The following is a 25,124-nucleotide window of genomic DNA, read 5'->3' as shown; positions in this document are numbered from 1 at the left end:
TTCCAGCGTCCCAGTGCATCCGAGGATGTCAGCCGACACACCGAAGGGTTTTAATTACATGCTGCAGTACGCACCCCGCGTTTTATGTCAATGTTTAATTATATACTGTGCGACGCACCGCGCGTTTTCAGGCGTTGTAAGATTTGTGCTGAAAGTATACCGCCCATTAAAGGACACCTAATCAACGGGCGTCAGCAGAAAAACTGGAAACATTACGCTTAAGAAGAAACAATGCCTCGTAAGTCTATCATTAGCGTGCATTGCATATGCCCACCATCTTAAAGATACTTGCAGCCTTCACGCAGGTGACCCACCAGTGTTCAGTGCCGTACAGTTGTCGAAAATGTCTTCAAGATTACATTTTCTCGACATCCCCTGGTCTTTACAAGAATCCCCCAAAGCCATTTCTGCAATTTAACCCCCCCTCCCAGTGCAGACGGGTGTCTGCTGCCCAGCAGCCTGCTGCAGGACTCTGGGGTCATTTCTTCACAAATTACACCAACAAGCAGACCAAATAGGGAACAGTTCCACTTTACTTTTTTCAAATAAGGCAAGAACAGACAAAATACCTGTACAAGATCAAATAAAATTCATTTATCTTACAAAATGTCTCATCACAAACCCAATATCAACATGAGCTCTCGCCCTGGATGGTGCCAGCTTGGCTCACCATCGCCCCCCCAGGTCACTGCCAGTGCCACAGCCTGGCGCCAGGAGAGCTTCTGTTCTGCAGCGCCTCTGGCAGACGTGCAGAGCCTATCGGCGCGAGAACAGCGGGTGGGACAGACAGTGACCAGTGTTCACCCTGCTGAGGGGCAGGAGGACGGGGACTGTGCCCGAAGCTCAGGGCAGCACCACACATCCCACCAGAACATTTTATACAGTTTCCATGGTAATTCATACAAGTAACAGATAGACATTATTTTACAGCTCCTCTGCCAAGACCCATGTTTTTCTGGTGTTTTTGAACATTTATAGTTCTTAACCAGGAGGGCTTGACAGCAAGAAAAACACAGAAAAAACGTTTCTTTCCCCTAGAATTATGCCAGAGGGGCCATGTTAAGGTTCCAGCAAACAGCTGAGGGAGCAGTGCCTAGTGGGCCGAGCTCACAGCCTCAGCCCAGGGCAAGCAACGGAGCACCTCGCTGAGCCCCCGAACACCTGATCAGGCCGAACTGACTCAGGGGGTCTGGGTGTTGCTATCGAATAGCACATGGACTCTGTCCAGCAGGGGCCACCAGCATGAGAGCACAGTGCAGAGAGCATGAGCCATGCAACAGGAATGAGAATCGGTAGTTCATCAAGGTGAAAAAATGGCCCATAAAATTCATAAAAGCAATATTAAAAGCAAATGAAAATTACAGTAAAAACAAACTCAAAATAAAAACGTGCATAGGAAGTGCACGGCTGGCATCCATTCTCAAGCAGCTTGTCAGTTTCGGGAAACCGCTGCCGCTGTTTGAGTGATTCTGTCACACCACGAAGGAAGACTTCTGCCGGAACTCCCCCTGGAAGACACAATCCATCATGCTCAAGGCTCCCACAGGCATGGTTGGAAAATACCTCCTTGGCTTATATAAAACGGACACCTATCCCAGCATTCCTGCATCGGCCTGCTCAGGATCCAGAGGCCCAGACTACAGCGTGCAGCCTGTGCCCCTCTCTACTTCCTCCTGCTGGATTCTCCCTCGACACAAATTCAATTCCCTGCTGTTCCAGTGACTGGGCATTCAAGACACACACCTGAGCTAACCCTGCCTGGACATGCCAGCCCTAGATATGTACTTGGACTTATGAGGACTTGCACATTTTCATAAGGGATGATACAGGAAGCAGGCACAGGGGTGACCCCTGCCAGCAGCCTCAGCCTGGAGACACAGGGGGTCAGAGCTGCTGAATTACCAGCCCCCTGTCATACAGAAGCCCACTGAGCAGGAGTTCAACATCAGCTGGAAGATGGCATGTTTTGCGAACCCCATCTGATTTCTTTACAAAGGGAGAGGGCTATGCATGTGGCTGAACTGAAATAGATCAAGTATCAAATCAAAGGTGAGGATATTCAGGATTTTGAATTAAATGTTTACAAAACTGGAAAGAGCTCCAGGCAGAACTAGACAGTCAAAACAGGACCAGGGTGATGGCGCCCTCAGTACAGCACAGTACTTACATCTTTCTCATCCATGTCGTTCACTGGTGGCTGGCTGTACAACACCTTGGACTTCCTGCACAAGAAACGGATATCAGCTCATTCTTAGGTCTTCAACTCATTCACTGCATGAATGCTGTCAAATTACTGTTTCATGACTCTGCACTGTTTAATCTTTTCACAGAGCTACTTTTAAGCTGTATTTGGAGGCCATTTTTATAACCAGCAAAGAGTTCAAACAGATATTCTATATCACCCTACAACTCACAACCCACTGAGGCTCAGCAGGTGTGAGCCTGGCCAGTACCTGGTTGGGAGATATCCTGGGAAAAACTAAGATTACTGCTGGAAGGTGGGACCAGCAGGGGGTGTTCACCCTGTGGTCTTTCTGGGTCCTAATGCTCCAGTGTAATGATGGGGACATTATAGTGTAAAAAAAAGGCACCACCCTTTGAAATGCAAAACCGAGGTCTTCACTCTCTGTGGTCATCCCATAGCATTTCTCGAAGAGAGTAGGGGTGTTACCCCTGTGTCCTGACCAAATTTCCCCCTGGCTTTGAACAATCATGGCCTCCTATTATTCCCCCTATCTCTGAACTGGCTTCATCACTCTGCTCTCCTCCCCACTGAGAGCTGGTGTGTGGTGACAGTACTGGAGCATCATCCAGGTGGGGCTGCACACTGGTGGTGGTGGAGGGGATCCCCATTACCTGTAAAGCACTTTGACTGGAGTGCCCAGAAAAGCGCTGAATAAGTTTCAGGATTATTATTAAAACATTCAGCATTCAGGAGATAATGCTGAACAGTATACCGTATACCACTATACAGTATACCAGCTTCTATTCTAGTTAACGGTATATCCAAAACCATTTTAGTTGATTTTAGTTCTCATAAAAAGTACAATTTCTTACCTTTCAGATTTTTCTGTAAAACAAAAAGAGAAAAAAAAATTAACAATTTTTATAGCTAAAAATTTTCAAACAACCTATTTATGGACTACAGTCCTTTAGACATGGTGTAGTTACAAGTCCTCACCACGATAATTCTAAGTGGAGGAGAAATTCCCACTTGTTTGCTTTAGTTTGTTTCCTAAAATAAAAAAACGAAGTTCTAATGCATCAAAAATTGTTCAGCATAATTCAAGGTTTTTGGCAGGTACATTTCTCAGCACTGGAAACTACTTTCTCCTTCAAAGAAAGGAAACGCAAAACCTCAATGAAGGTTGAAGGGCCTCAGTGGTCCCTCTTTGTACTCACTAGGCAGGTATCCCTTGCGATAGGCATACCACAGGCCAAATCCCAGCAGCAGCAGAAACAGGAGGGCTACAATCACTCCAGCCACGATCCCACCAGTGTTCACATCCTCTGAGGAAAGAGGACAAAAAAATGGCATCAAGTCAGAGCTGATCCAGCTGGACAAGAAAAAAGCTTTCAGGGTTTCCTCTTTCTTCCCCACTTCTGAGATCCCTCCCCTGCACAAGCCTTTACTTCCAGCCTATGGCATTTAGCAGCTACAGCACTGGGATCAAGAGGGTGGAAAGAGGAATGAAAAAACTAGCGCCCAGATCCATTGGGAGAAGGAGTTTCCAGGAAAGCGTCTGCCCCACAGTGAGACAGTGTAGCCTGTAGGAGAAGGCACAGAGCAGTGAGGATACCGCTCACACGCCCTTCCTCAGGACAGCAACGGGCTGCCGACCGATAACTGCTATATACTGGTCACACACTGCAGCACAGACACTCTTCCAGTATCAAACTGCAGGGTGGGGAACTGCTCAATGGCAATGGGGGTACTGGGTTGCTACTGGACTGGGCCAAGATGAGATACTCAGCAGACATGTACTTACTCACGATCATCATCACCGCATCACAGCTGGCTGGGTTTCCATAACCATTCTGAGCCGTACAATAGTACTTCCCCGAATCGGCCTTCGACACACGCGGGAATTTCTGAGAGAGAGAGAAAACATTAAGTAATAGAATGTTCTGGGGTGTGGCCCAGTTAAGGAATGTGCAAACACTGTCCAGACCAACAGCAAGAAATAAATCACAAAAACTACAGGACAATGAAATCCTGCAGTCACTCTGTTCTGTCTGTCCGCCAAGTGATGATGCTAATAAAATACCCTAACCTTATACAGCACTTTTCTGGGCACTCCAGTCAAAGTGCTTTACAGACATTTTATCTGTTTAATGACCATAGAGAGTCAGTACTTTGATTTTACAGTGTTCCTGTCACTACACTGGGGCATTAGGACCCACACAGACTGCAGCGTGAGCACCTCCTACTGGCCCCACTAACACCTCTTCCAGCAGCAGCCTTAGCTTTTCCAGGAGTCTCCCATCCAGGTACAGGCTACAGGAGGCTGTTGCAGACACTCACCAGGGTGCCATCTTTGGGATTCAGAATGTAGGAAGAGTTTGCGAAGGCAGGGAACTGTTGAGGGTTCTCAGGGAGAAGAGTTGAGCCATTGTACCACTTGTAGGTGGAAGGAGGGGAGCCATCTTCGTCAAAGCAGGTGAGGGTGACCTCACTCCCTGTGGTCACCGAAGCAGGAATGTAGCACTTTGGGATGGACGGAGGCACTGCGGGCACAAAGCACTTATCACTGCCGTGACCTCTGACCCCACAGCTATCACAGTTCACTGCAGAAGCATTGTAGAGCCTGTACGCTGACATGGAGGCCACGGCACCCTGTGGTTGGACACTGGCACTGTAATGTCATGTATAATCCACCAGAGGGCACAGCTGTAAGATTTTTCTGCCATCCCCACGGAAGACATCGTCCTTGTGGGAGCACATTGGAGACGAATAATGCTCTGTGCAAGTGACTTAAATAAAACGTACAGAGAACACAAGCAACAGCCATGCCGACACCCTGGAGCCCCTACCTTGAACGATCAGCTGTACTTTGGTAGAAGCAAAGCCTTCCTTAGAGGAGACTTCACAGGTGTACTCGCCATTGTCTTGGCGCGTCACCTTCGCAAACCGCAGCCCATTCGGCAACAGCTGAATACGATCTCCGTACTTTGCTGAGTTTGTAAAAAAAAAAAAATACAACCACATTAGATCCTGTCCCCCGCAGACACCGCTCACACCCAGCCCAAGTCTCCCATGAGCCCCTTTCTCCTAGTCACGGGAGAGAGCAGCTGATCAAAAACATTCAGCTGCGGATCAAACCTCAAGATGCGGGATTCTGGGAAAATCAAACCACTAGCAAATAAGACAATATATAATATTTGTGAATGCAAACAACCCCCTGGTTAGCACAATTCAAACACAAAAAAAACAATAACTTACCTGTCGGTTTGCCATCATAAAACAGGAAAGCTTGAGATCCTGATTTATCCTTGTATTTCCATTCAACTCTTGGGTTCACAAAGTCAGCAGAATACTGGCAGTTTAGATCTGCTCCTGAAAGAAAAAGTAGAACAAATTATGTGATTCAAAAAGGATATTATCTTATTAAACTTTAAGAATTACTTCTCTGCTATCTTCCTGCCTAACATAGCTCAGCAGCCCTTCCGTCTCACAAGCCTTAACTTTGACCTCTGACCCCACCTTCAGTCCACACTGCTTCCTTATCTAATGTCCTGCTTTTCTAAGTCAACAGTACCTGACAATCATGTCCTGATTCTTGGCACAGGGAGGTGCAGTCCTGACCAGGTGTAGCTGTGAGGAGTCCAAGTTGCCAAGGAATCACTTTGTATACAAAGTTAAGATGTTTCTTGACAGTAAGCGAACAGAGACACCTGGCTTTATCATGATTACACTGAGCGGTAGTCTCTGTAAAGCCCCCCTAATGAAAGCAGGCAGTGTCATACAGGAAGACCAACCTGAGTTCTCTGGCACTTGGACTACAGATGTGCTGGTGGTGACGCTTAAGCCAGATGCTGTGCCTGAGAGAGACAGAAAGAGAGAAACCATATAATTTTATCATGATCACTGTGATAGAAGCTTTGATTTTGCTCACCAGCCAAACCAACAAACTCACACAGGCCTGTGTTTTGAGCTGCATCACATGGGCTGACTTTTGACCTGACTGGCCTGTAGCAGGTTCATTAAGGGCATCGATTTCTGGCCCTGGATCTCCACACACCACATAAATCCAACCATCTTGTGACTTCTTTATTCAACACGGGGTTGGGCAGGGGGCCTGGAGCCTAACCTGGCAAATAACGGGCACGAGACAGGATGGACCCTGGACAGGATGACAGTCGATCACAAGGCAGACACAGAAACACACATTCCAGTTTTCCCAGATGCTAATTAACCGATCAGAATGTCTTTGGACTGTGGGAGGAAACCAGAGCCCCTGGAGGAAACCCACATGAACATGGGGAGAACGTACTTCCTCCGCACAGATAACACCCCAGGAACAGAACTCGGGGACCCCAATGCACGAGACACCAATGCGCCACAGTGCTGCCCACACAACATCAAACAGAACAAAAACCAGTTCACTCCCATGGCTGGTAGACCAGTAAGTCCAGGGAGGAAAAGGAAGCACCATTTCCCTCACCTGCTGCGGTGCACAGGTCACGCTTTTCACCCATCGCCAGCAGAGGAACAGACTCCTCAGGAGTAAGGGCTGTGGGAGCTACCTGTCCTTGTAAATGATGCTGATAATACTGGCTTCTTTCAAGAAATGGCTGGGTGAGATCCTGGAATAAATTAACTATTAACTGCTAAATGATCTAGGTGGGCCAAATGACTTCCACTCATTTGTAATTGGTCTCGTGTTCTTAAAATGTCTCTGACTGAGACGCTGAGCCACACTTCCTAGGGAGGGGTCATTAAAACCAGGCTGACAGGCAGTTTCAGGAAAAGGTTTGTAAATGATTGTTTACCATGAGATAAGAAGAAATATGAGGCACTCAGAAGGTGGAATTTGCCCAGTTAGGCAAACTTGCGCTTGGTGGAAAGATAGCTACACAGAGCACAAATGCTATGTCTCTTCTTTAATCACACAAGATTCACACCGGAAAGTTTACAGATTTCAACATCAGGAATACTGAAGAGAAGACTCGGAGAAGACTGAAGGGATTTTATTCAGCTGGCCATGACTCCCAATCCTGAATGTATTCTAGCATGTTAAATCTCTGACAGTTCAGGGAGTTTAAGGGAGCACATGTATATGTATTGTGAAGAACAAGACATGACGAAATGTTTTCTATGAGCACCCCAAGGCACAAGGGGAAGAGTGAAGAGCTCAATGTGCCCTTCACACAGTCACATGGGCACCCAGAAGCAAGGAATTACCAAGCACAGAGCACTAGAGAGTGGAATCGGACGAGACTGCTGAGAAACAGCCATGAAAACTTCCTCAATTGCAGCGTGTTTGCTCACAGCTCAGTTTCAGGGAGGTCCGCAGAGATAAGAGCACAGCTGAACAGATATGACAACAATGTCGCAATAAGGAAAGCAAAAGTAATAAAAAATACCAGAGGTGAATGGTCATCTATGCATTAATCCCTCTCCAGTCTGGCATTTTCATAAAGGAGGCCCCAAAGTTTTTCAAGAAAAGATAACTGTTCTGCACACCTGGATGGTAACACAGCCAAACACAGAAATAAGGTAGTACGGAGGAAATAAGGCAAAACATAACTGCAAGAATACTTCAAACTGACACCTGTGCAGCAGCAGAACAGAAGTATCGCCTATAACTACTAAGAATAACGTTAGATAGAACAGCACAACAATCTTATCAGCTAAACCAGTTCTGTCCTGTGCAATCGGCCGATTTCTCAAGTAGATTCACATCTGAATTCGTACAGGCATCCTTATTTCAATTTTAATCTGAGAAGGCGCAGAAACCCAGGGTGAAAGCTGCCTGTTCACACCTGCACAAACTGAAAATAAACAGGTTTCAATGCAACAGGTTTAACTGGACAGTCCTGTTCAACCCCATCAGCCTCTGAGCTGCATGGTTGGTCGGCAATTTTAACACTAACAGGAAACTCCTGCAGAGAATTACTCAGCCCAGAAGAAGAATGGAATTCACTCTTTTCAGGGGAAGCTATAGCTTCTCTCCCTAACAAAGATCAGCACGAACCAGACATTTGCATGTGGGAGCAGACATGCATAAGGAAGGAGAGCGTTTCTCACAAAGTGCTGAAGACTAACTCTGCAGCAGTCTGCTCCGGAAGGACAGTCCCAGCCATCACCAGAAGTGCTCTCATGAAAGCCAGGATATCAGCTGAACTTTACCCAGTGCTTCTGGACAACCTGGAATCTGACCAGTACCAACTATACCAACTACATCACTGCTGAATGCACTCAGGCAGCACAGCTGAGGGACAGCTTTGCTGTGCCAAGACCAGGAAAGCTTTGAAACATCAAGCAAACTAAAAACATTATAAATGCCACTGTGTGACAAGGACAGACATGAGTAATACCCCCTACCAACTTTCACAAACGGTCACGCTCAGAGAACACAAGCACTGTGTCTGAAAACACTCTTGTCTGAAATGCCGGGACCAACATTCAGCTGAAGAGGAGCTTCCTGTCCTCAAACTTCAGTGTATGTCCCCATTGTGCATTCAAATCTGAGAACAGGAGGGATTCTGCACAAAGGGTGGCAGAAGTATGAAACAAGCTGTGGGTGGAATTAATTAGATCAATTAGCTATCAACAACCAAACAGGCCAAAAGGGATGAAAAGCTATTCTTATGCCTGCAACTACACAGAAATACAAACACTGCTGTGCAAAGTGCAATAACACCTCCAGTTAAACCCAGAGCTCCGCTAAGGTGCGGAGACTGAACTCGGATTTGTAGATAAACACGCTTTTCCCAGAACTTATCAAACTGTTTTAATTCACCAAATTAATTTTAAGTGTCAATCTTTTTCCAGCTGTAGAATAACTGCTCTAAACTTGGTTGATATGAAAGACAAAGTTCAGTGAGACTGAAGAGCAAGCAAACACGCGGACCTGCCGAGACCCTTCGTCCCCGTTTGTGATTAACCGGTGGCGGACTGCCAGAGCCAGAGTGGGCCCGACAGACACTGCAGCACTTTCCCGTGTCGGGGACAGCACACAGGTTCACCTCCCTAAAACTGAAAAGACTGGGCAAAGTCAGGCAGAGCAGCAGCCGGTAGGGAAGAGCAGCCCCCACAGTCCGTCCCGGAGGGCTCAGGTCCCTCCCCGGCTGTTTATCGGTGTTAACAGCTCCCTCCGACATGTGATGTTTGTCACCGTTGCTGCTCTCTGCTTGCACTGTACCGGGGCCATGGCATCGGCGTGTATGCTGATCCCGAACCCGGACTCGGCCCGTCCTCAACCGTGTTTCTTTCACAAGCGTTTCTTTTCCTCCTCCGGTTTTTAATTCTGATCGCTCCAACGTTTTAAAGAAACCCTGACGAAGTTCCTGGTGCGCAACATTGACCACTTAAAACAGAAACGTGTATCTTGATTTTGTAATATACCTGTTGGAAAAAATGTTAGCGACCCAACCAACAGTACAGAGATAACCTTCAATAATGGAAACAACAGTTCTAATTTTTACATTTCAGTTTAGCTGCTAAACAATACGCAAACGCAAACGATGACCGCCGAACAAACGTGTAATTAAGTACTAGACGCCTACAATCTGACTGAAGCTTAATTCCGCCGCACCTATTATTCGATTTACATCTTTTATAACTCCTTCCTCAGAGCTATCGTACCTGGCTGGCTTACGCCGATAGAGTGAACTTTGTCTTGAAGGAAGTGGTCCGTTTTAAAGGACTGACCCAGCCATCACACACAAAACTCCTCACCTGCTGAAAACACGAAGACAATGGCGAGGGTGACCATGTTGAAATCAATCGCTCGCTTTCTTGGATTACTGTCCAGTAACGTCGCCATCGCTAAAAAAATTCGCTTGTTTAATCACGAAATCCTCGAGTATGCTTAGCTGTAGGTATTCAGGGGGGAGGGGTTCGTATTCCTCCGACGGGGTAAATCCAGAAATCGGAAACAAGAGAGGACTCTAACCGGGACTCTAAAAAGCTCCCCTGCTCTGAAACTACGCTCACGCCCTTCCGCATAGACTCACCTGTCCGCAGGTGTGATTGGACCGCTGCAAGCGGCCCCGCCTTGTCACGTGCGAAAACTTGCTCCTTGGAGAGAGTCTGACTGGCTGGAGCTGGAGGGATTTTCAGCAGCAGTATCGGTGTTGTTGTTCACTGGTTTCAAGTCGAGGTATTCGGAAATTACGACTCGCTTCCATATTTGTTTCCGTTTGAGGTAGAAGCACACATCTGAGTTTCCGTGGCCGAATATTTATTACTTTTCACATTAAAGTTAACCACCGGCTATGTGTTATTCTATTTTAATGCGAAACTTTTATCTTTCTGTGATTCATGTGTATCTAAATACTGTGTATGAAACGCAGTATTCAAATACACAAAACTTAAGTTATACCGAGATATTAGGAAATTTTGTAGCAGCAATTTCAGAACAAAATATACAGACGTGCACTTCACCCTCAGGAGTATGTAAAAGTCTATTGCTTTCATTGCTTTACATTAACTGTGGCTCGGGTGCATTCACAAAGCTGATCAACACATTTGTGTTTTCCCGAATTGACTACTGTGATGCTCTACTCGCTGGGGTATCTAAATCTATATTGAACAAACTGCAGTTTGTCAAAAATTCGGCAACCAGAATCCTGACCAGGTCTAGTGCAAGTGATCACATTACTCCTGTCCTGAAGTCCTTGCACTGGCTTCCTGTCAAATTCCATGTAGACTTTAAAATCCTCATGCTCACCTGTAAGGCTCTGGCTTGGCACCTCGGTACCTGTCTGAATTATTATCGCCCTACTCCCCACCTCGCAACCTTCTCTCTTCTAATTCTGCCCTCCTTACTGTCCCCCAAGCCCGTCTACACTCTATGGGTGACAGGGCCTTCTCCTGTTATGCCCCCAAGCTCTGGAACTCTCTCCCCAAGGATATGGGGAACTCATCTTCACTAAACTTTTTCAGATCCAGACTCAAAACCTTCTTCTTTAGAAGAGTCTTTACCTAACTGGTTCCATTCTTTACCCCTCTGCTCTTACTATACTTAATACCACTATCCATGGTCTCTCCTGTGTATTGTAATTGTATTTTATCTTGTGTATTCTTTTTATTGTTGTTGTCATTCTGTAAAGCGCTTTGAGAAGCCACCTTTAGAGGCGCTATATAAAACAAAGTTTATGATTATTATGATTACTGCACTGCAACACAGTGGTATCTCACATTTATTAACAATTATTCTCAACCGATGAGTGGGTAACAGCGTGACGCCCTCTAGCGGCCGCTGCTAGTATGACTTGAGAAGAGGCCGGCCGTGATGATGATGACTACTTTCTGTAACTACAATTCCGAGCGTGCCCCCCCGTGCATTAAAAAACTAAACATTTCAAATAACACGGGATTTAACAATTCCTCCTGCTGCAAGATTGCCTGGTTTTAAATTCATATTGTGTAATAGGGAGTCGCTGCTGTAAAGACAGAGCACAGCTCTGAGAGGAGAACTCAGCCACACTGCCACATCCAGTGAAGCTCCTAACTATCCTGGGTGAGAAAATACATCATATGTGAAATAAACAGTCAAATACACAGAAAAGAAAATCCGTGTGAAATTTAATGAACATCAGTTGTAAATACATGACAAAAAATAACACTGAAGGGGTAGAATTCCACTAATGCAAGTCACTAATAAGTTATTCAAACTCAGGTGGCATCTCAGAGCCACACATTATTATACAACCTTTTCAGCACTGTAAAAACAGCAAAGAAAAACTGAAGACCTGCGTGTCTCTGTGCTGTTGTCTCTGAACTGTCCGGGGAGCAGTGCTGAAATCATCCGCAGTTCACTCAGCCGGTGACCTCCCATCACACTGCCCAGCACAGACACAGGCCACACCCCTCCTGTCATGCGTTTCCACTCAAGGAACCCCAAACCCTGGCCTTCTGTGATAGTGAGCCCCACTTCAAGCAGAGCCACTCACATGGATGGTATTTTCTGCGGATCAACAGGGGTTGTCACTCTAACCAGGACCGCAGAAAGCTGGTGCAGCTCTCAAAGCTGGACACAGTTACCAGCTGCATCTGAAACTCCGCCACACGCTGCAGGGGTGAGAGAGGAACGTGAGTCTAGGTGCTGGTCACCCTGCTCCCCTCACAGCACATCTAAACACAACTGGACTAAGCACACACCAGATGAGGCCAGCAAGATCGCCTGGGTCGAGCCCTGTCCACCTGAGCTCTGTTGCCACAATCTCCATTTCCTGGGAAGTGCAGTCGGATAAAAAAGTAGGACACCTAGAAGAGCACTGAGATCAGACACATGGTGGTCTTTAGCCCTCTGATAGAGAGACCGAAACTCAACATTAAAAAAATTGACAGTGACACAGTAAACATATTTATACATAATAAAAAATAAAGATTGGATTGGAGGGTTCCCATATGTCTGAAGGCTGCCACAATCATTCTTCTGTCTCGGCGGTAATCCACCAGTATGCGGTAACTTCAGTGCACAGACACATCTTCCTCTCAGAATCATAACAGCAGGACAACACAGCTGCATGCAGACAGCTGGGCCAGACTCTCCTCTAGCCCAGGGTGTTCTGCTCTGAAGCTCTGTTTCTGCTCACTTACTAAAAGCTGAAGTATTTCTTCAGCTGCTTATCAGAACTTGCTGGACTTCACAAGAGAACCGACTCTTCGCCTCCCTTGATTCCTGCGTCTTCTGTTCATTTTCTCTCCGTTTCCACATGCATGGTGTCAGCAGTGGCATATTCCACAATGAATCCCTTTCATGTCTATAGCAGAACCTGGATCAGAGCTTAGCCAGAGCCGAATGTGAGTTGGTGGTCAATGTCCAGATGGCCTCACTTCCAGGACTCTGCTTTACAATGTGATTCAATGACAGCAGTAACACCCACGAATGGAATGTACAGCAGCTCCATCGAGCCCAGGTTCATCACTAGCATGGTTTTGGATAAGGGCCAACACCTGTTGAATTTTGCCTTATTTTTACAGACAGGAGAACAGAAGGTTAAACATTACAGAAACAGATTTGCTTTTTCTCTCCATCAGTTCAGTCTTCAGCTCAGGAAAAACTTAAAATTAAACTACTGTGCATCTGGCCTGTTGCCAAAGAGAGATCAGGGTTATGAGACAAGAGGCTCAGAAGTGAAGGAGAAAAATGCTAATATGTGCCTGCTGCTCCGCTCACACTTGGAGCTGAAGATTCAGGTTAAGGATTCAAACATCATTCAACATCCATGTGAGAGAGGGGATGTCTCAAGTAAAAGATTAAAAAACTTATTTTTGTAGTATTTACATGATGATGAACTCACAACTGCAGCTGTTAAAGCAGTCCAACCCCTTCCTGGGCTTCTGTATTACCAGTGTGTGTACACTGAGCTCCACTGCCCCCACATTTCCTTCCCTACAGACTCCCCCCCTCCACCATTCCCATACTCCCATTTCTTATTGTGGATCATTGGTCGTTCCTCCCACGATGCCGTGCTGTCTGAGCTGGTTTCGCAAAATCTGGTTCTTGGATTTCCACTCCTCTACCTGGAACAAGGTAGAGAAACAAATCAACTCGGAGCACAGCTGGATGCAGCCCCTTGATCATACAAGAGCATAATACCAATATACTGTGGAGACAGTGTGTGAGTTTCTGGGACAGACTGAGATACTGCGGGGACAGTGCGTGCGTGTCTCAGTGAAGATGTGTGCATGCGTCTGTGCCAGCGATGGCGTGCGCGCATCAGAGACGGTGCCAGTGAAGGCGTGCATGCACGCGTAGAGGTCAGTGAAGGCGTGCGTGCCCGCGTAGAGGTCAGTGGAGGCGTGCGTGTGCCCGCGTAGAGGTCAGTGGAGGCGTGTGTGTGCCCGCGTAGAGGTCAGTGGAGGCGTGTGTGTCAGTGTCAGTGTATGTGCGGAGGCACCTCTTGGCGCAGCAGCTGGTTGTCCATCCTCAGCCTGTCCAGTGAGTTTAGCTCTTCGCTCAGCCGCACGTTGTTCTGCCTCAGCTCCTGGATGTAGTCGCAGGCCTTGGACAAGATACCTCCTTTACTCTGCAACACAGCAACACAGTTGTGCTCACAGCTGGACACCTGCATTGGTCAGAAAACCCTGCAGAGCCTGGTCGCTCTCTGAGCTTTGTCTGGAGCACCTCGTCTGTCTGTGTGCCACAAGCGATTCTGGTAAACAATGCCGTCACCAGTTCATTCACAGTACAGGATTGACTGAAAACAGCAGAAGGATTATTTTTTTTTTGTTTCAGCATTTAAAAGCACCAATCCAGTGATAGGAGCTCATCTCACCTGCCCAGTCTTGGTGGAATCCATAGTGCAGTCTGGGATAGTCTTGGACAGCTGGACAATCCAGTTGTTGATCTTGTCCCTGCGTCTGCGCTCAACTGGAGAAGGGAGGGATGTGAGAACAGAAAATACGTGAGAGAGGAGCCCTCACCCCGCCAACATGCAGCCACGGGGCCCTGGCTTCTGTAACACTTTCCTGAAGAGCCCTTCACACCAAATCACCTTAGAGCCTCACAGCAAACTGACACCATTATAGGGCTCGGCCCTCAGGAAAATGGCTGGGAAGAGGGACGCTCTGGAGGTACACAGTGAGTGAGGACAGCAGAGGCACGGTCAGCAGTCTTACCCTCATTGTGCTGGGCCCGCCGTTTCTCATCACGAGTGGTCCGTGGAACATCAGACTTCCTGAAAGTGCAAAAGAAAAAAACTCAGTTCTTGATGCTGATGGATAACAATAAGCTGCTATAGATCAAGTCCCAGGAACTGGATGGGCTCACACAGATAATTGGCAAGTTACAGGGTCAGGTCATTGGTGAAATATCACTAAATGAATCTGGCATGTGAAATAATGTCATCTTTTATGATCTGGACCAAAAAATAAACTTGTAATGTTTTTTTTTCTGGCCAGGAGAAGCAATTTAATCATGTCCAGAGTAATCCAGATGTGACTAGCACCAGTCCTGGAGAGCCACAGTCCCTTAAATCTCCACTTAGTTAACACCTGTAACTCTTAGTTAAACTGCACAGTTTCTGAGTTAATCTAAAATAAAGACACCAAGATCCTGTAGCTCTCAGGAACTACAGCTGTCTGACTAAATTGAACAAAGCACATGTGTTCCAAGCCTTGCCAAATGGATAAGGAATTGTGGCTCTCCAGGGCCAGGATTGGCCACTTGTGGGTTTCTGTAGATGGGTTTCTGTAGGAGGTCATTCAGCCCATCTGACCCATTAGGAAGGCAGTTGCCGATTAATTTGAGAACCTTATCCAGCAATTTCTTAAAAGAAGGCCAGGGTCTCAACGACATGGCTAGGTAGGTTGTTCCAGATGACTACCACACTTTGGGTACAAAGGGCCTCCTGTTCCTGTGTTTAAATGCACTTCCACTCTTCCACTGTTCCATGAATCTGGACTAATCCCCAGCCCCCCCCTCAAAGAACAGACAAGCTGGCGTTACGTGTTATAAGGCTGGGTACGGGGAGCAATGGACCTCTGATTCGCTCCTGTCAGCACTTCCTGTGGAGACATCATCACGTACAGCTGCCCTGAGAGACACAGGAAAGAAGCAAGAGTCAGACTGTCCAGGGGTCACTGCACCCAGGCTGCAGGGTCTCATGTCTATTTCCAACCCCAGTGCCTTTCACTTCCAAGACAACAACTTCCAATACAGGTCTCTTTAAGTTGAAGACACAGGCCAAAAGGGGAACTTCAGGGTTAGAAAGTTTCGGCATTGATGAGTGCATTTCAAAAGGCTGTGTAAAACGTACACGGTAAGTCTTAAAACCTCCAATTTACATCACATAATAGACTTAACTTCCAGGTGTGCGCAGGGTCATATTCTGTGATTCATAATGAGGCAATAAAACTTTGTAAAGTTGCCTTATTACATTGTAAACAAGCAGGCTTGTGAATACATCTCTTTTAATTTAACAGAAATATTGCAATCGATTTTGAGACAGTTTTGGTGACAAATACTACTTACTTGTTAATTCTGCATGCAGATCATTGGAACATTTCTGCAGTGAAATGTCTGCTGCACAATCTGTACTTATTCACTTGTCAATTGCATTACATCAGTCATTACAGTGACTAATGAGCAGGACAGGCTGCATCACGTTCCAAATCTCACAAACTCTTGCTTTCCACTGAGATAAGACCAGGTTTTTTTTGCGACAACATGACGACAGAGTACTTTCACAAAGTTCACGATTTTGTGCTGAATTCAAAATTTGTAAACTGTCAATGAATTTATTACCAAGATTTAATAACCAGTCAAAGAAATTAGGACTGAAGTTCCCCTTTAAGACCTGAATGAAAATGGGATTAGGTTCTATCCAGCAGTTATAAAATATATTCACTATCAATAAATGAAAACATTAACTGAGAGATTAAAATCTTAACTGTTCAAGTTTAAGCATGTGCTGCATGACTTTTCTCTACAGTCTCTTTTCATGTTGGGGTGACTCAAAAATCCACAAACACAATCTGGTCCTGCCTACCTGTGGGAAACAACGTACTGCCCACACACTCACAGACACATGCGCGGCAACCCCTCAGCTCTGCCTACCTGTGGGCGTGTTCTGGCTCAGGAGCGTCTCAGGGGCTTGCACACTGGTGACCATGGTGCCAGGGGTGGCATCGGAGATGGTGGCTGGGTAGTAGGTGTAATGAGTTTCACTGCTGTCTCCCTCCAAGCCTTCTGACTGAGAGAAAACAGCCTGCAAGACGGGACAGGTGCATGTGGTATCACTTTGAAGCACAAAACTGACTCATCTGAAGGGCAGAAAAATCAAAGGTTACACAGCAGTGGCCAAAATGGTTGAATAGATCAAGACAAATATTAGAAAAGAAAGCACTTCACAAATTATTAAAGCACATTGAGAACTGAGAACAGCAAGCAGAAAGGGAGGTGGGAGTAGGGAACAAAGCACCAATCCATAGTGTTGAAGCCAACACCTTGGCTTCCTCCATTAAACTGGAGCTGGATATGATTCTTAGATCAACACAGCTACTGACAACCAAACAAGCTCCATGACCCAAACAGAAAACCTTCATGCTAAAAGCTCCTGAAACCACAGCTCATAGACTCCAGTGTCATCACAGGCCCAGAACTCCCTCCACAGCACAGGAAACCCCTTTACTTCCAATCGGAAAACACCAGCCGCGCTGCTCTTAGAAGTGCGGATTCACTAGGAGCTTTCGAGATGTTTACTTGGAATTGCATGAAAAAAAAAGGTGACATGCCTGATCAGCCCAATAACCTAGAAATCAAAAGTCATCCTTTGTGGTCTTTTATGATACCTGGGTGACAGGTTGTGCTGCTGCAGGAAATCCCGTGACCACACTGACAGCTGTTGCTCCATCTGCCTGCCCATCTAACTGCCCGTCTGACACCTGGATGACCCGGTAAGTCACCTGGAACAAACGGAAAGGGTTTAACGAAAGAGACAGGCCTGCTTCTGCAGAAAGGTACACACCAGCTAACACACTGCACTGCTACACACTTACCATTGTGGCACTCATGATACACTGCCGGGAAAACCCCTATTAACGCCCCAGGTCAGGCAGAAAATCCGCAACCACAGAAAACTCAAAAAATATAGCAGGACAACAGATACCTAGCTGTTTTGAGGACTGTTAAGCAACACTGAGTACAAGCTACTGGATATGGGTTTAGACACATAATACCCTAGTGCCTTTAATGTGATTATTAGCTTTTCAAAATTACCCATTAGAGACCTTCTCAAACAATTTAAAACTGTCACAATCAAATCATAAAAAAACAAATAAGTTCACATGCAATCCAACAACTACCTCAACAGAATTTGCAAACATACTGAACCCAAATCTGCAATAAGAGTTTTCACACTCTTTCAAACCCCTGACCCCTCTGCCCACCAGGACATGCTGCTGTGTTTCCATTGGCTAAATGAATGCTTGGATTTAAATACTCAAAGCCAGCAAGTGGGACCACATAGGATTTATGTCAGGCCTTTTATGTGCTGCCTGTCCAACAACACCAGCAATCACCTGTAAAGGGCTCGAGAAAGAAGTAGTGTACTTCAGCCAGCCTAGAGGAGTATCTTGATCTCACAAAGTAAAAACCCAAGGCCTGCATTAATAAAAAATCTGAAATAATTCACTTGACACCATATTCATAAAAGTGCTTTGCTTCACAGGTTGGTGAACCCTAAACCCCTTCGCCTGCTGATCTGTTTTGTGGCTGATTTGTGAAGCCACCATTGGCCACGTCCCCGAAGGGCAGTGCTTCCCCTGAAGTGCTGCACCTTTGACCCGAACAATAAGCCTTCCATTTTCGCACATTTGCAATGTCTAAACCTACTCACAATCATTAAAGTCAAACTATCAAACAACTTTGACTAAAAAAATCTCCTTGAATGTCTTAATGCAAAGATGAGAATTAACAACCCCGCTGCAATTAAAGATCTTATAAAAAAAAATGAAATTATTTAAGTGGCCTAGATCATTGACCCAAATACTTTTGTCCCTTAATTTCTTTTATGAGTACAAACCCAGGCTCAGATACTGGATGAGAGTTCTGTGGTGACTGAGTTCAACACATGTTCAGAGACTGGCTGTGCATCAGCGATTGTAAGTCAAACACAGTCCTGCAGATACCCAACGCACTGCCCTCTACCCTCCTACCTGCCCAGTGGGAGGGTACAGTGCCCCTACCTGACCCCCAGCCCCCTCCGTCTTGAAGAGGTATTTGATTGGCTGGTCTGAGGAGAAGGTGGCTGCTGATTGGATGGTGGCAATGGCAGATGGATCTTCTGCCGTGGCCACAGCCCCTGCAGTAAACACACAAACAACATTCCCTGACAGCCTGCCTCATTAAACTACAACACAGAAGAGATGTTAACGACTGTGAATTTCACCACCCAGCATGAAGAAGTTCAGGTTTTCTTACCTTCCTCAATCACAGGAACATTGCCGTCAGGATCTGGGCTCTTCTGTTGCCTATCCAAAAATATAATTGGAGAGAGAAAGGAGTTACATTTCACATCCTTCCTTCTGAACGTGCAATTCCTGAAATCAAAGATACCGCAGAGACTGATGAGCTACACTCACCCCTTCATTCTGACAGACAGTGTACAGCGGAGATGTGCTCCCTCACTGGCTAAGTGCGCAGTCCTGCTCGACAGGCAACTATAGCAATCTGGAATACAGATGACAACTGTGAGCAACAGGCAGAAGGCACGGATGTGGCCAATAGGAAAAGTCAAGTCAAGTCAAGTCAAGTCAAAGTTTATTTATCAAATGCACAACAATACGGCGTGCAGCAGTAGTTGCTGGCAATGAAATTGGAAAGGGTGAAACAGCCAGCACTCCTCAAACAGCTTCAGAAACCATTTTCACACCATCCAGATGAGATGCAAAGTCTGACAGCTGTAAGAATTAATGGAAACTTCAAGAAAATTTTTGATGTCGTAAAAACTATACATGCATGCTTATGGTGGTGGTGTTATAATACTGCACCAACACTGTGTCTGCTCATGCAGGACTTGTATCAGTCCAGTTGGACAAGACCTCAGAGAAGCTTGGAGAACTGGTATTCACTTGAGTTTTCAATGAGCACACAGATGTCTGCCAGACAGCTCCAAGTCACAGTCTGATGCTTCAATGCTGCACTTGTGCACACAGTCTTGCCTCTGGTCCTCAGTGTTGTGAGGATTTGCAGGTCAGGGCAGTGTCAGGCCTGAGCCCAGTGTGTTGGTCCAGGGCCCAGGACACAGCTCAGGGGGTCCAGGTAAGAGGCACCAGACAGCAGCTTCCTCACAGCAGGATAATCAGGGGTAAGTGTGCATGCAGATAAAAAAAGTGTACCTGGTGTATACCTGGTGTGTACCCGGTACTCCTCATTAACCACTAACAAACTCCTGTTCTCACCACATTATATTAAATATTACATCTTGTGATAAAAGTGAAAAATATTTCCAAGACGCCGCTATCATCATGATAAGAGACATGTAATACTGAACATACTCATTTATTCAACATACTGTAAAAATACATATTTATGGCCTCTCGGTGTTTCCCAATCATTGACTTGTGCAATAGTGTCTTTTGGAAAACTACCTTAATGTGTACTGTGAAATTTAAAGTAAACTTTAATATATTTCAACGTATAAACAATACATTTTGAAACTAATACACACTAAAACCACAAAAACACATCACCGCTCATATAGTACCTGTATTATATTTAGTGTATTATTCTCTACAGTGTTATTTTGTTCAGAGACAAAATGCAGTTCTATGAGGGCTTTTTTATAATATACCGTGATCTATTAAACAGAAAGCAGCAGCGTCCGTTGTTAAATAGTTTGTTACTGGTGTCTCTTGCACCTTTGCGTGTGTATATTCGATCACGTAAAAGCCACAACTCTGCGCAGAAGATTCAACTCTATATTTAAGCTGAGCTGTAGAAACCATATTTGCAAACATGCAATTTATATACCAGGGTTAACACAAAACTTCGTTCTGTCTGACATTTATTTCTAATTTGCATGTATGTGCTTTGGCCGTTCCGGTATTTTACGGCTAAAGTTACCGTAGGTGACAGTACAATTACTGCGAGAAATCATCCTACAATATTTTTCCGAGAGCCCTTCGCACAGAAAACCTGCTTTTATTATAAGATCCACACAACCTGGAAAGAGTTGTGATGACAAAGCCTCAGCACTGATTTGGACTGCAGCAACATACAACACTGAAATACAAGACAAAGCGAGAAATAACCCAATCTAAGTAAGCGTTTTTTATTACACTGCCAATACACCAAACACCTTATAACCACCACATTACATTAACTGTTACATCCCTTGTTTTTTATGAGCAAATGCTTCCACCTGCGAACTCTAAAAACACAACCAAATGATGAAACTCATTAACACCTACCGTCCAAAATTCCTTTTTGTTTATGAACGGAGTCCTGCCACGCGTGCGCATAGACCCCGCTCTTCCTTGACGTCACTACAGACCCGGATTTTGCAGCGGCCATTACAGTTGATGGCAAAAGTCAGGAAGTGACGGTTTTGTGGGAGCATTTGTCCAGCTAATCCCCAATAACCGCATAGACAAATACAGATTCGGAGTGAGTGTACCCCGGTAGAGAGTAGGTGCAGTCAGAATACACTGAGGAAGAGACGCCAGTTAATCTTAGCGTATATACACGAAGGGTAGTTTGCTTTTTCCTTGGTCTTTCTTTTGACGCTTCTTTTAACATTTCTTTCTAATGTAGTTTCTTGTCTTGTCAACATGTCCGAAAATACTGCAACTACCCTTTCTTCACTTTTCTTGTTTTTTCTTCAGCTTGTTCATATTGGTTTATCTTCTTTTTTTGACATCAACATTTTCATTTAAAATTTAAATTATGGAGTATTATAGAACATTCTATAGTACCCATGGGCAAACTACGGCCCGCGGGCCGGATCCGGACGAGCCAGCCAGTTTTTACCGGTCCTTGAGGTAAAAAAATAAATTAGTCAATATTCACCATATTCCACTTTGTTTGGTGCTGTTTTCTTCTTCTTCTTCTTCAACTTTATTGTCATTAAACTTACACAGGTGCATAGTATAATGAAAAGTGTTTCTCATTAGTCACTCAGGTGCAGTATATAAATAGGACAGAAGATAGGACAATAGACAGTTACACAATAGCAATAACAGTGACATGTAATAACATAACATAAATAACATGTAATCAAGTAATCAAAACTGTGCAAAATTCCGCAAACAGAGAAAATTTAACAGGACAAAAACAGTGCAAGGTAATTCTTGGAACAGTGCAAAACAAACATTTCATTATTCGTGCCGTTAGATGGCACACGAATGCTTTACCACATAACTGCATCGCGGCTGCCTGGGGAGGCGCCATTGTCGGTCAGGGGCCTCTCAGGTATCGCCAGACAAATAAAAATTTTATTACGAAAATCCGCTGTTCGTGCACACAGAAGGCATGAGTCGCGCGCTACCCAGCGGATTTGGAGGCACTAGATTGTGTCACGTGACATTGGCCACACGAGTCGGCGGTCTGCAAGCAGCGCACCAGGTGACAGCGGCTTCGGCGTCTCATGTTTCTATGAGTGGTCATTTTGTGAGATTTCTGTTACACGATCGCAATTGAGATGTTTTTAAATATGAGTAAAAAAAAACCGTGAAGGACACGGAAGCCTAGTTCTAAGGAGAAACGGGAACGCAAATAAGGAGAGTATGACGACAGTTTCTTGAATTTCTGTTTCACGTGCACAATTGTGGACGCTGCAGAATTGTCCTCAGTGTGTTGGCTGCTGAGGGCATGCTTCCCAATAAATTGAAACGTCATTTGGAAACTGTTCACAGTAGTTTGATCAGTAAGCCTCGTGAGTATTTTTTCGCGCAAGTTAAATGAATGAACAGAAAGCTGCCTTTTCTAACCGAACTAGTCCCCAGCAAAGTGCACAATGCAAAAAAAAAAAACTCATACTGTTGAAGTACCAAGGAATAAGGAACAGAGCTCTGTGAATTCTGCTTCTCTTTGCAAATTCCTACCTTTGTGAGGCTGGATTTTCAGCACTTGCGGTTATCAAATCCAAGTTCAGATCAAGAGTCAATGTGTAGAAGGAGATGCACGTTGCCATTTCAAAAATACTACATGTATTTGGTGAATTATGTTAGCATAATTTATTAAACAAGCCCACCTACCCATTAAGAGGCACTAACAGAAATACTTTGAATTTCTCCCCCCTTTTTAAAAAACATTTTATGTTACATTTTTACTTTTTCCTAAATCGTTTTATTTGCATATTTTTCAAATTGCTTTCACATTCAAATAATTTCAATAAAATGTGTTGTCATGTATTTTTACTATTTTGATCAAGCTTTTTCGTTTTGAAAATGATTAAAAATAATAAAAATTGGATCAACTTGGTTTTTATTTTGTCCCATTTCTTCCTTCAAATTTATAATCTTTTGTAAAATATCGCACTGCCATAGAACATATTTTTGACAGAGGGGAGGCATGTGGAAAATTTGACAGGTCAAGGAAGGCATAGACCTGGAAAGTTTGGGAACCCCTGCTTTACCAATTTGATTCACCAGTTAGAGTGGGTCCATCGTACCCTGCGCCAACATGGGTGGATTGAAGAAGCAGAACGTTTACAGTGAATGCAGAGTGTTCAACAAAGAATAGACTGCAAAATACTTTTCACAGAAGTTGGAACAAAGGGTATATGTTTAATTTGTAAGGAAAGTGTCGCGGTGTTCAAAGAATACAATCTCAGTTGGCATTTTTCTACCAAACAAGCTAACTATGCTAGCGATCTGTCATGCGAGGAGTGGGCTAATAGAGCTTCCAAACTAGCCGCTAGTTTACAGGCTCAGCGAAATGTATTTTTCCGCCCTTCTACCATCCAAAGGGAAGCGACCTGCCTGCATATAAAATTGCTAAACAAAGCAAGCCACTCTCTGAAGGGGAGCTTTTGAAGGAGTGTATGATAGAAACCGCAGGTATTCTTTGTCCAGAGAGCAAGAACAAATTTGAGAAAATAAGTTTATCAAGCAGAACAGTTACCCGTCGGATCGAGGTAATCGGTGAAGACTTGGCTCATGAGTTGAACGTCAAGTTTTTATTCAATTTTAATTTTTTTATATTACAAATATTTATTTTTTTCTTTTAGGTTATCATTAACCTTGAACTAATAAGCCTCTTTTGGATTTCAAACTTATATAGGGCATAGGCTATTTGTAACAGTAGCCTGAAGTGGCCCGCTATACAGTTTAAAAATTTTATGTGGCCCTTGGGCCAAAAAAGTTTGCCCACTCCTGTTCTATAGAATAAAGCACAGGTTGTCAAAAAGGATATTGTAGCGCCCTCGTCTGGCATTGTGGCCGAAGAGCGCCCGGCTGGGGTGCACGTCGAGGGGCAGGACGGGAACTAGGAGGGCCAGCTGACCAATTACAGAACTGGTGTACACAGTCGCGAGATCGCCTGGACTCATGTAAATAGTTTCCCTGGTTTTGCACTCCTTTTATGAATGTTCCCAATTACCACCCTATACCTGTGTAACTGTACCTGAATTGACCCCAGTGTGTTGTACCCTATTTGCCTCTCTCTTTTCCTCTGTTGTGGTTGCTGTGCCGGACGCACGTCCAATTAATAAAGCACCGTGTTCTCATTTAACAAGAGCCTGAATGCCTGTCTCTATCCTTGCCATACCCATCGCATAACAATATACACTGCACTGTACAATTGTTTTCCTGGGGATCATGGTGTTCATAACATAATCTTCTAACAAATGCAATGAAAAGAAAATGTTTCTCCAGAGAAACGGAAGGCTGGCAGAGAGGCTTACTGTGTCAAAGTCAAATGGGCCCCAGCAAGAGTCTTTCCCCTGTGAGTTGCAGTGGAATGGACTGTGTTTTCTGATCAATATAGTTTGACTGATTATGTGCTCATGGCGACACAGTGGTTAGCATTACTGTCCTGTAGTGCTGGGGCTCTGGGTTCAGTTCCTGACCTGGGGTGTTAGTTTCTGACCTGGTGCATGGAGTTAGTATGTTCTCCCCATATTTGTTCGGATTTTCTGGTATTAAAGTTTAAAATAACTTGTAAGAGCTTTCTGAACAAGGATTAGCACACTCTGTAGAAGCAGCAAATGAAAATCTCTAGATAAAATTCAGGACTGATACTTAATGTAAGGAAGTGTAGAATATGGGTGGCAGAGTGGTTAGCAATGTTGCCTCACAGCACTGGGCCACTCTGGACCTGGAACGCTATCTGCATGTAATCAGTATGTTCTCCTCATGTTTGAGAGGGGTTTCCTCCATGTGCTCTGGTTTTCTCCCACAGTCCAGAGACAGGCTGGCGGGTTAACTGGCTTCTGTGAAAACTGGCCCTGGTGTGAGTCGTTTGTGTCTGTGTGTGCCCTGCAATGGACAGACGTCCAAACCA

General features: G+C 45.0%; 2 protein-coding genes across 6 annotated transcripts; both read right to left on the bottom strand.

The window, feature by feature from the left end:
* Positions 1 to 515: 515 nt before the first annotated feature.
* Positions 516 to 10,181, bottom strand: f11r.1 (F11 receptor, tandem duplicate 1). Its single transcript, XM_088940188.1, has 10 exons — positions 9,905 to 10,181; positions 5,980 to 6,042; positions 5,444 to 5,557; positions 5,035 to 5,175; positions 4,526 to 4,728; positions 3,990 to 4,092; positions 3,403 to 3,510; positions 3,058 to 3,070; positions 2,168 to 2,222; positions 516 to 1,508 (listed from the first exon to the last, which is right to left on the bottom strand). Exons 1-10 carry the CDS (start codon positions 9,990 to 9,992, stop codon positions 1,473 to 1,475), a joined length of 924 nt encoding a protein of 307 aa, XP_088796314.1. The 5' UTR covers positions 9,993 to 10,181; the 3' UTR covers positions 516 to 1,472.
* Positions 10,182 to 11,738: 1,557 nt separating this feature from the next.
* On the bottom strand, positions 11,739 to 22,053 carry usf1 (upstream transcription factor 1). 5 transcript variants are annotated; one of them, XM_088940077.1, is made up of 11 exons: positions 22,034 to 22,053; positions 19,262 to 19,349; positions 19,101 to 19,150; positions 18,836 to 18,981; positions 17,471 to 17,584; positions 16,737 to 16,887; positions 15,627 to 15,714; positions 14,798 to 14,856; positions 14,455 to 14,549; positions 14,077 to 14,205; positions 11,739 to 13,699 (listed from the first exon to the last, which is right to left on the bottom strand). In XM_088940077.1, exons 1-11 carry the CDS (start codon positions 22,044 to 22,046, stop codon positions 13,610 to 13,612), a joined length of 1,023 nt encoding a protein of 340 aa, XP_088796203.1. In that variant the 5' UTR covers positions 22,047 to 22,053; the 3' UTR covers positions 11,739 to 13,609. The 5 variants fall into 5 exon arrangements, with proteins under 5 accessions (XP_088796203.1, XP_088796201.1, XP_088796202.1 ...); XM_088940075.1 differs by lacking the exon at positions 22,034 to 22,053 and adding an exon at positions 21,092 to 21,308 and having other exon boundaries at positions 15,660 to 15,714; XM_088940076.1 differs by lacking the exon at positions 22,034 to 22,053 and adding an exon at positions 21,092 to 21,308 and having other exon boundaries at positions 15,660 to 15,714; positions 18,866 to 18,981.
* Between the last annotated feature and the right edge of the window lie 3,071 nt (positions 22,054 to 25,124).

Source organism: Atractosteus spatula, chromosome 22, assembly GCF_055471065.1.
Source record: "Atractosteus spatula isolate fAtrSpa1 chromosome 22, fAtrSpa1.hap1, whole genome shotgun sequence".
In the NCBI taxonomy this organism is placed as follows: domain Eukaryota; kingdom Metazoa; phylum Chordata; class Actinopteri; order Semionotiformes; family Lepisosteidae; genus Atractosteus; species Atractosteus spatula.
The sequence above is the reverse complement of the archived record's forward strand: the minus strand, read 5'-3'. Positions and strand labels throughout refer to the sequence as shown.

Excerpts from the sequence above, each read along its gene's own strand:
- f11r.1 (XM_088940188.1), bottom strand. The coding sequence starts at position 9,992 with ATGGCGACGTTACTGGACAGTAATCCAAGAAAGCGAGCGATTGATTTC. Across the intron at positions 4,729-5,034 it reads AGTACAGCTGATCGTTCAAG|TGCCTCCGTCCATCCCAAAG; the intron begins GTAGGGGCTCCA and ends TTGTGCCCGCAG. Across the intron at positions 1,509-2,167 it reads ACGACATGGATGAGAAAGAT|GGGGAGTTCCGGCAGAAGTC; the intron begins GTAAGTACTGTG and ends TGTGTCTTCCAG.
- usf1 (XM_088940073.1), bottom strand. The coding sequence starts at position 21,194 with ATGGCCGCTGCAAAATCCGGGTCTGTAGTGACGTCAAGGAAGAGCGGG. Across the intron at positions 19,350-21,091 it reads ACAAAAAGGAATTTTGGACG|ATTGCTATAGTTGCCTGTCG; the intron begins GTAGGTGTTAAT and ends TCTGTATTCCAG. Across the intron at positions 14,550-14,797 it reads GCGGGCCCAGCACAATGAGG|TTGAGCGCAGACGCAGGGAC; the intron begins GTAAGACTGCTG and ends TCCCTTCTCCAG.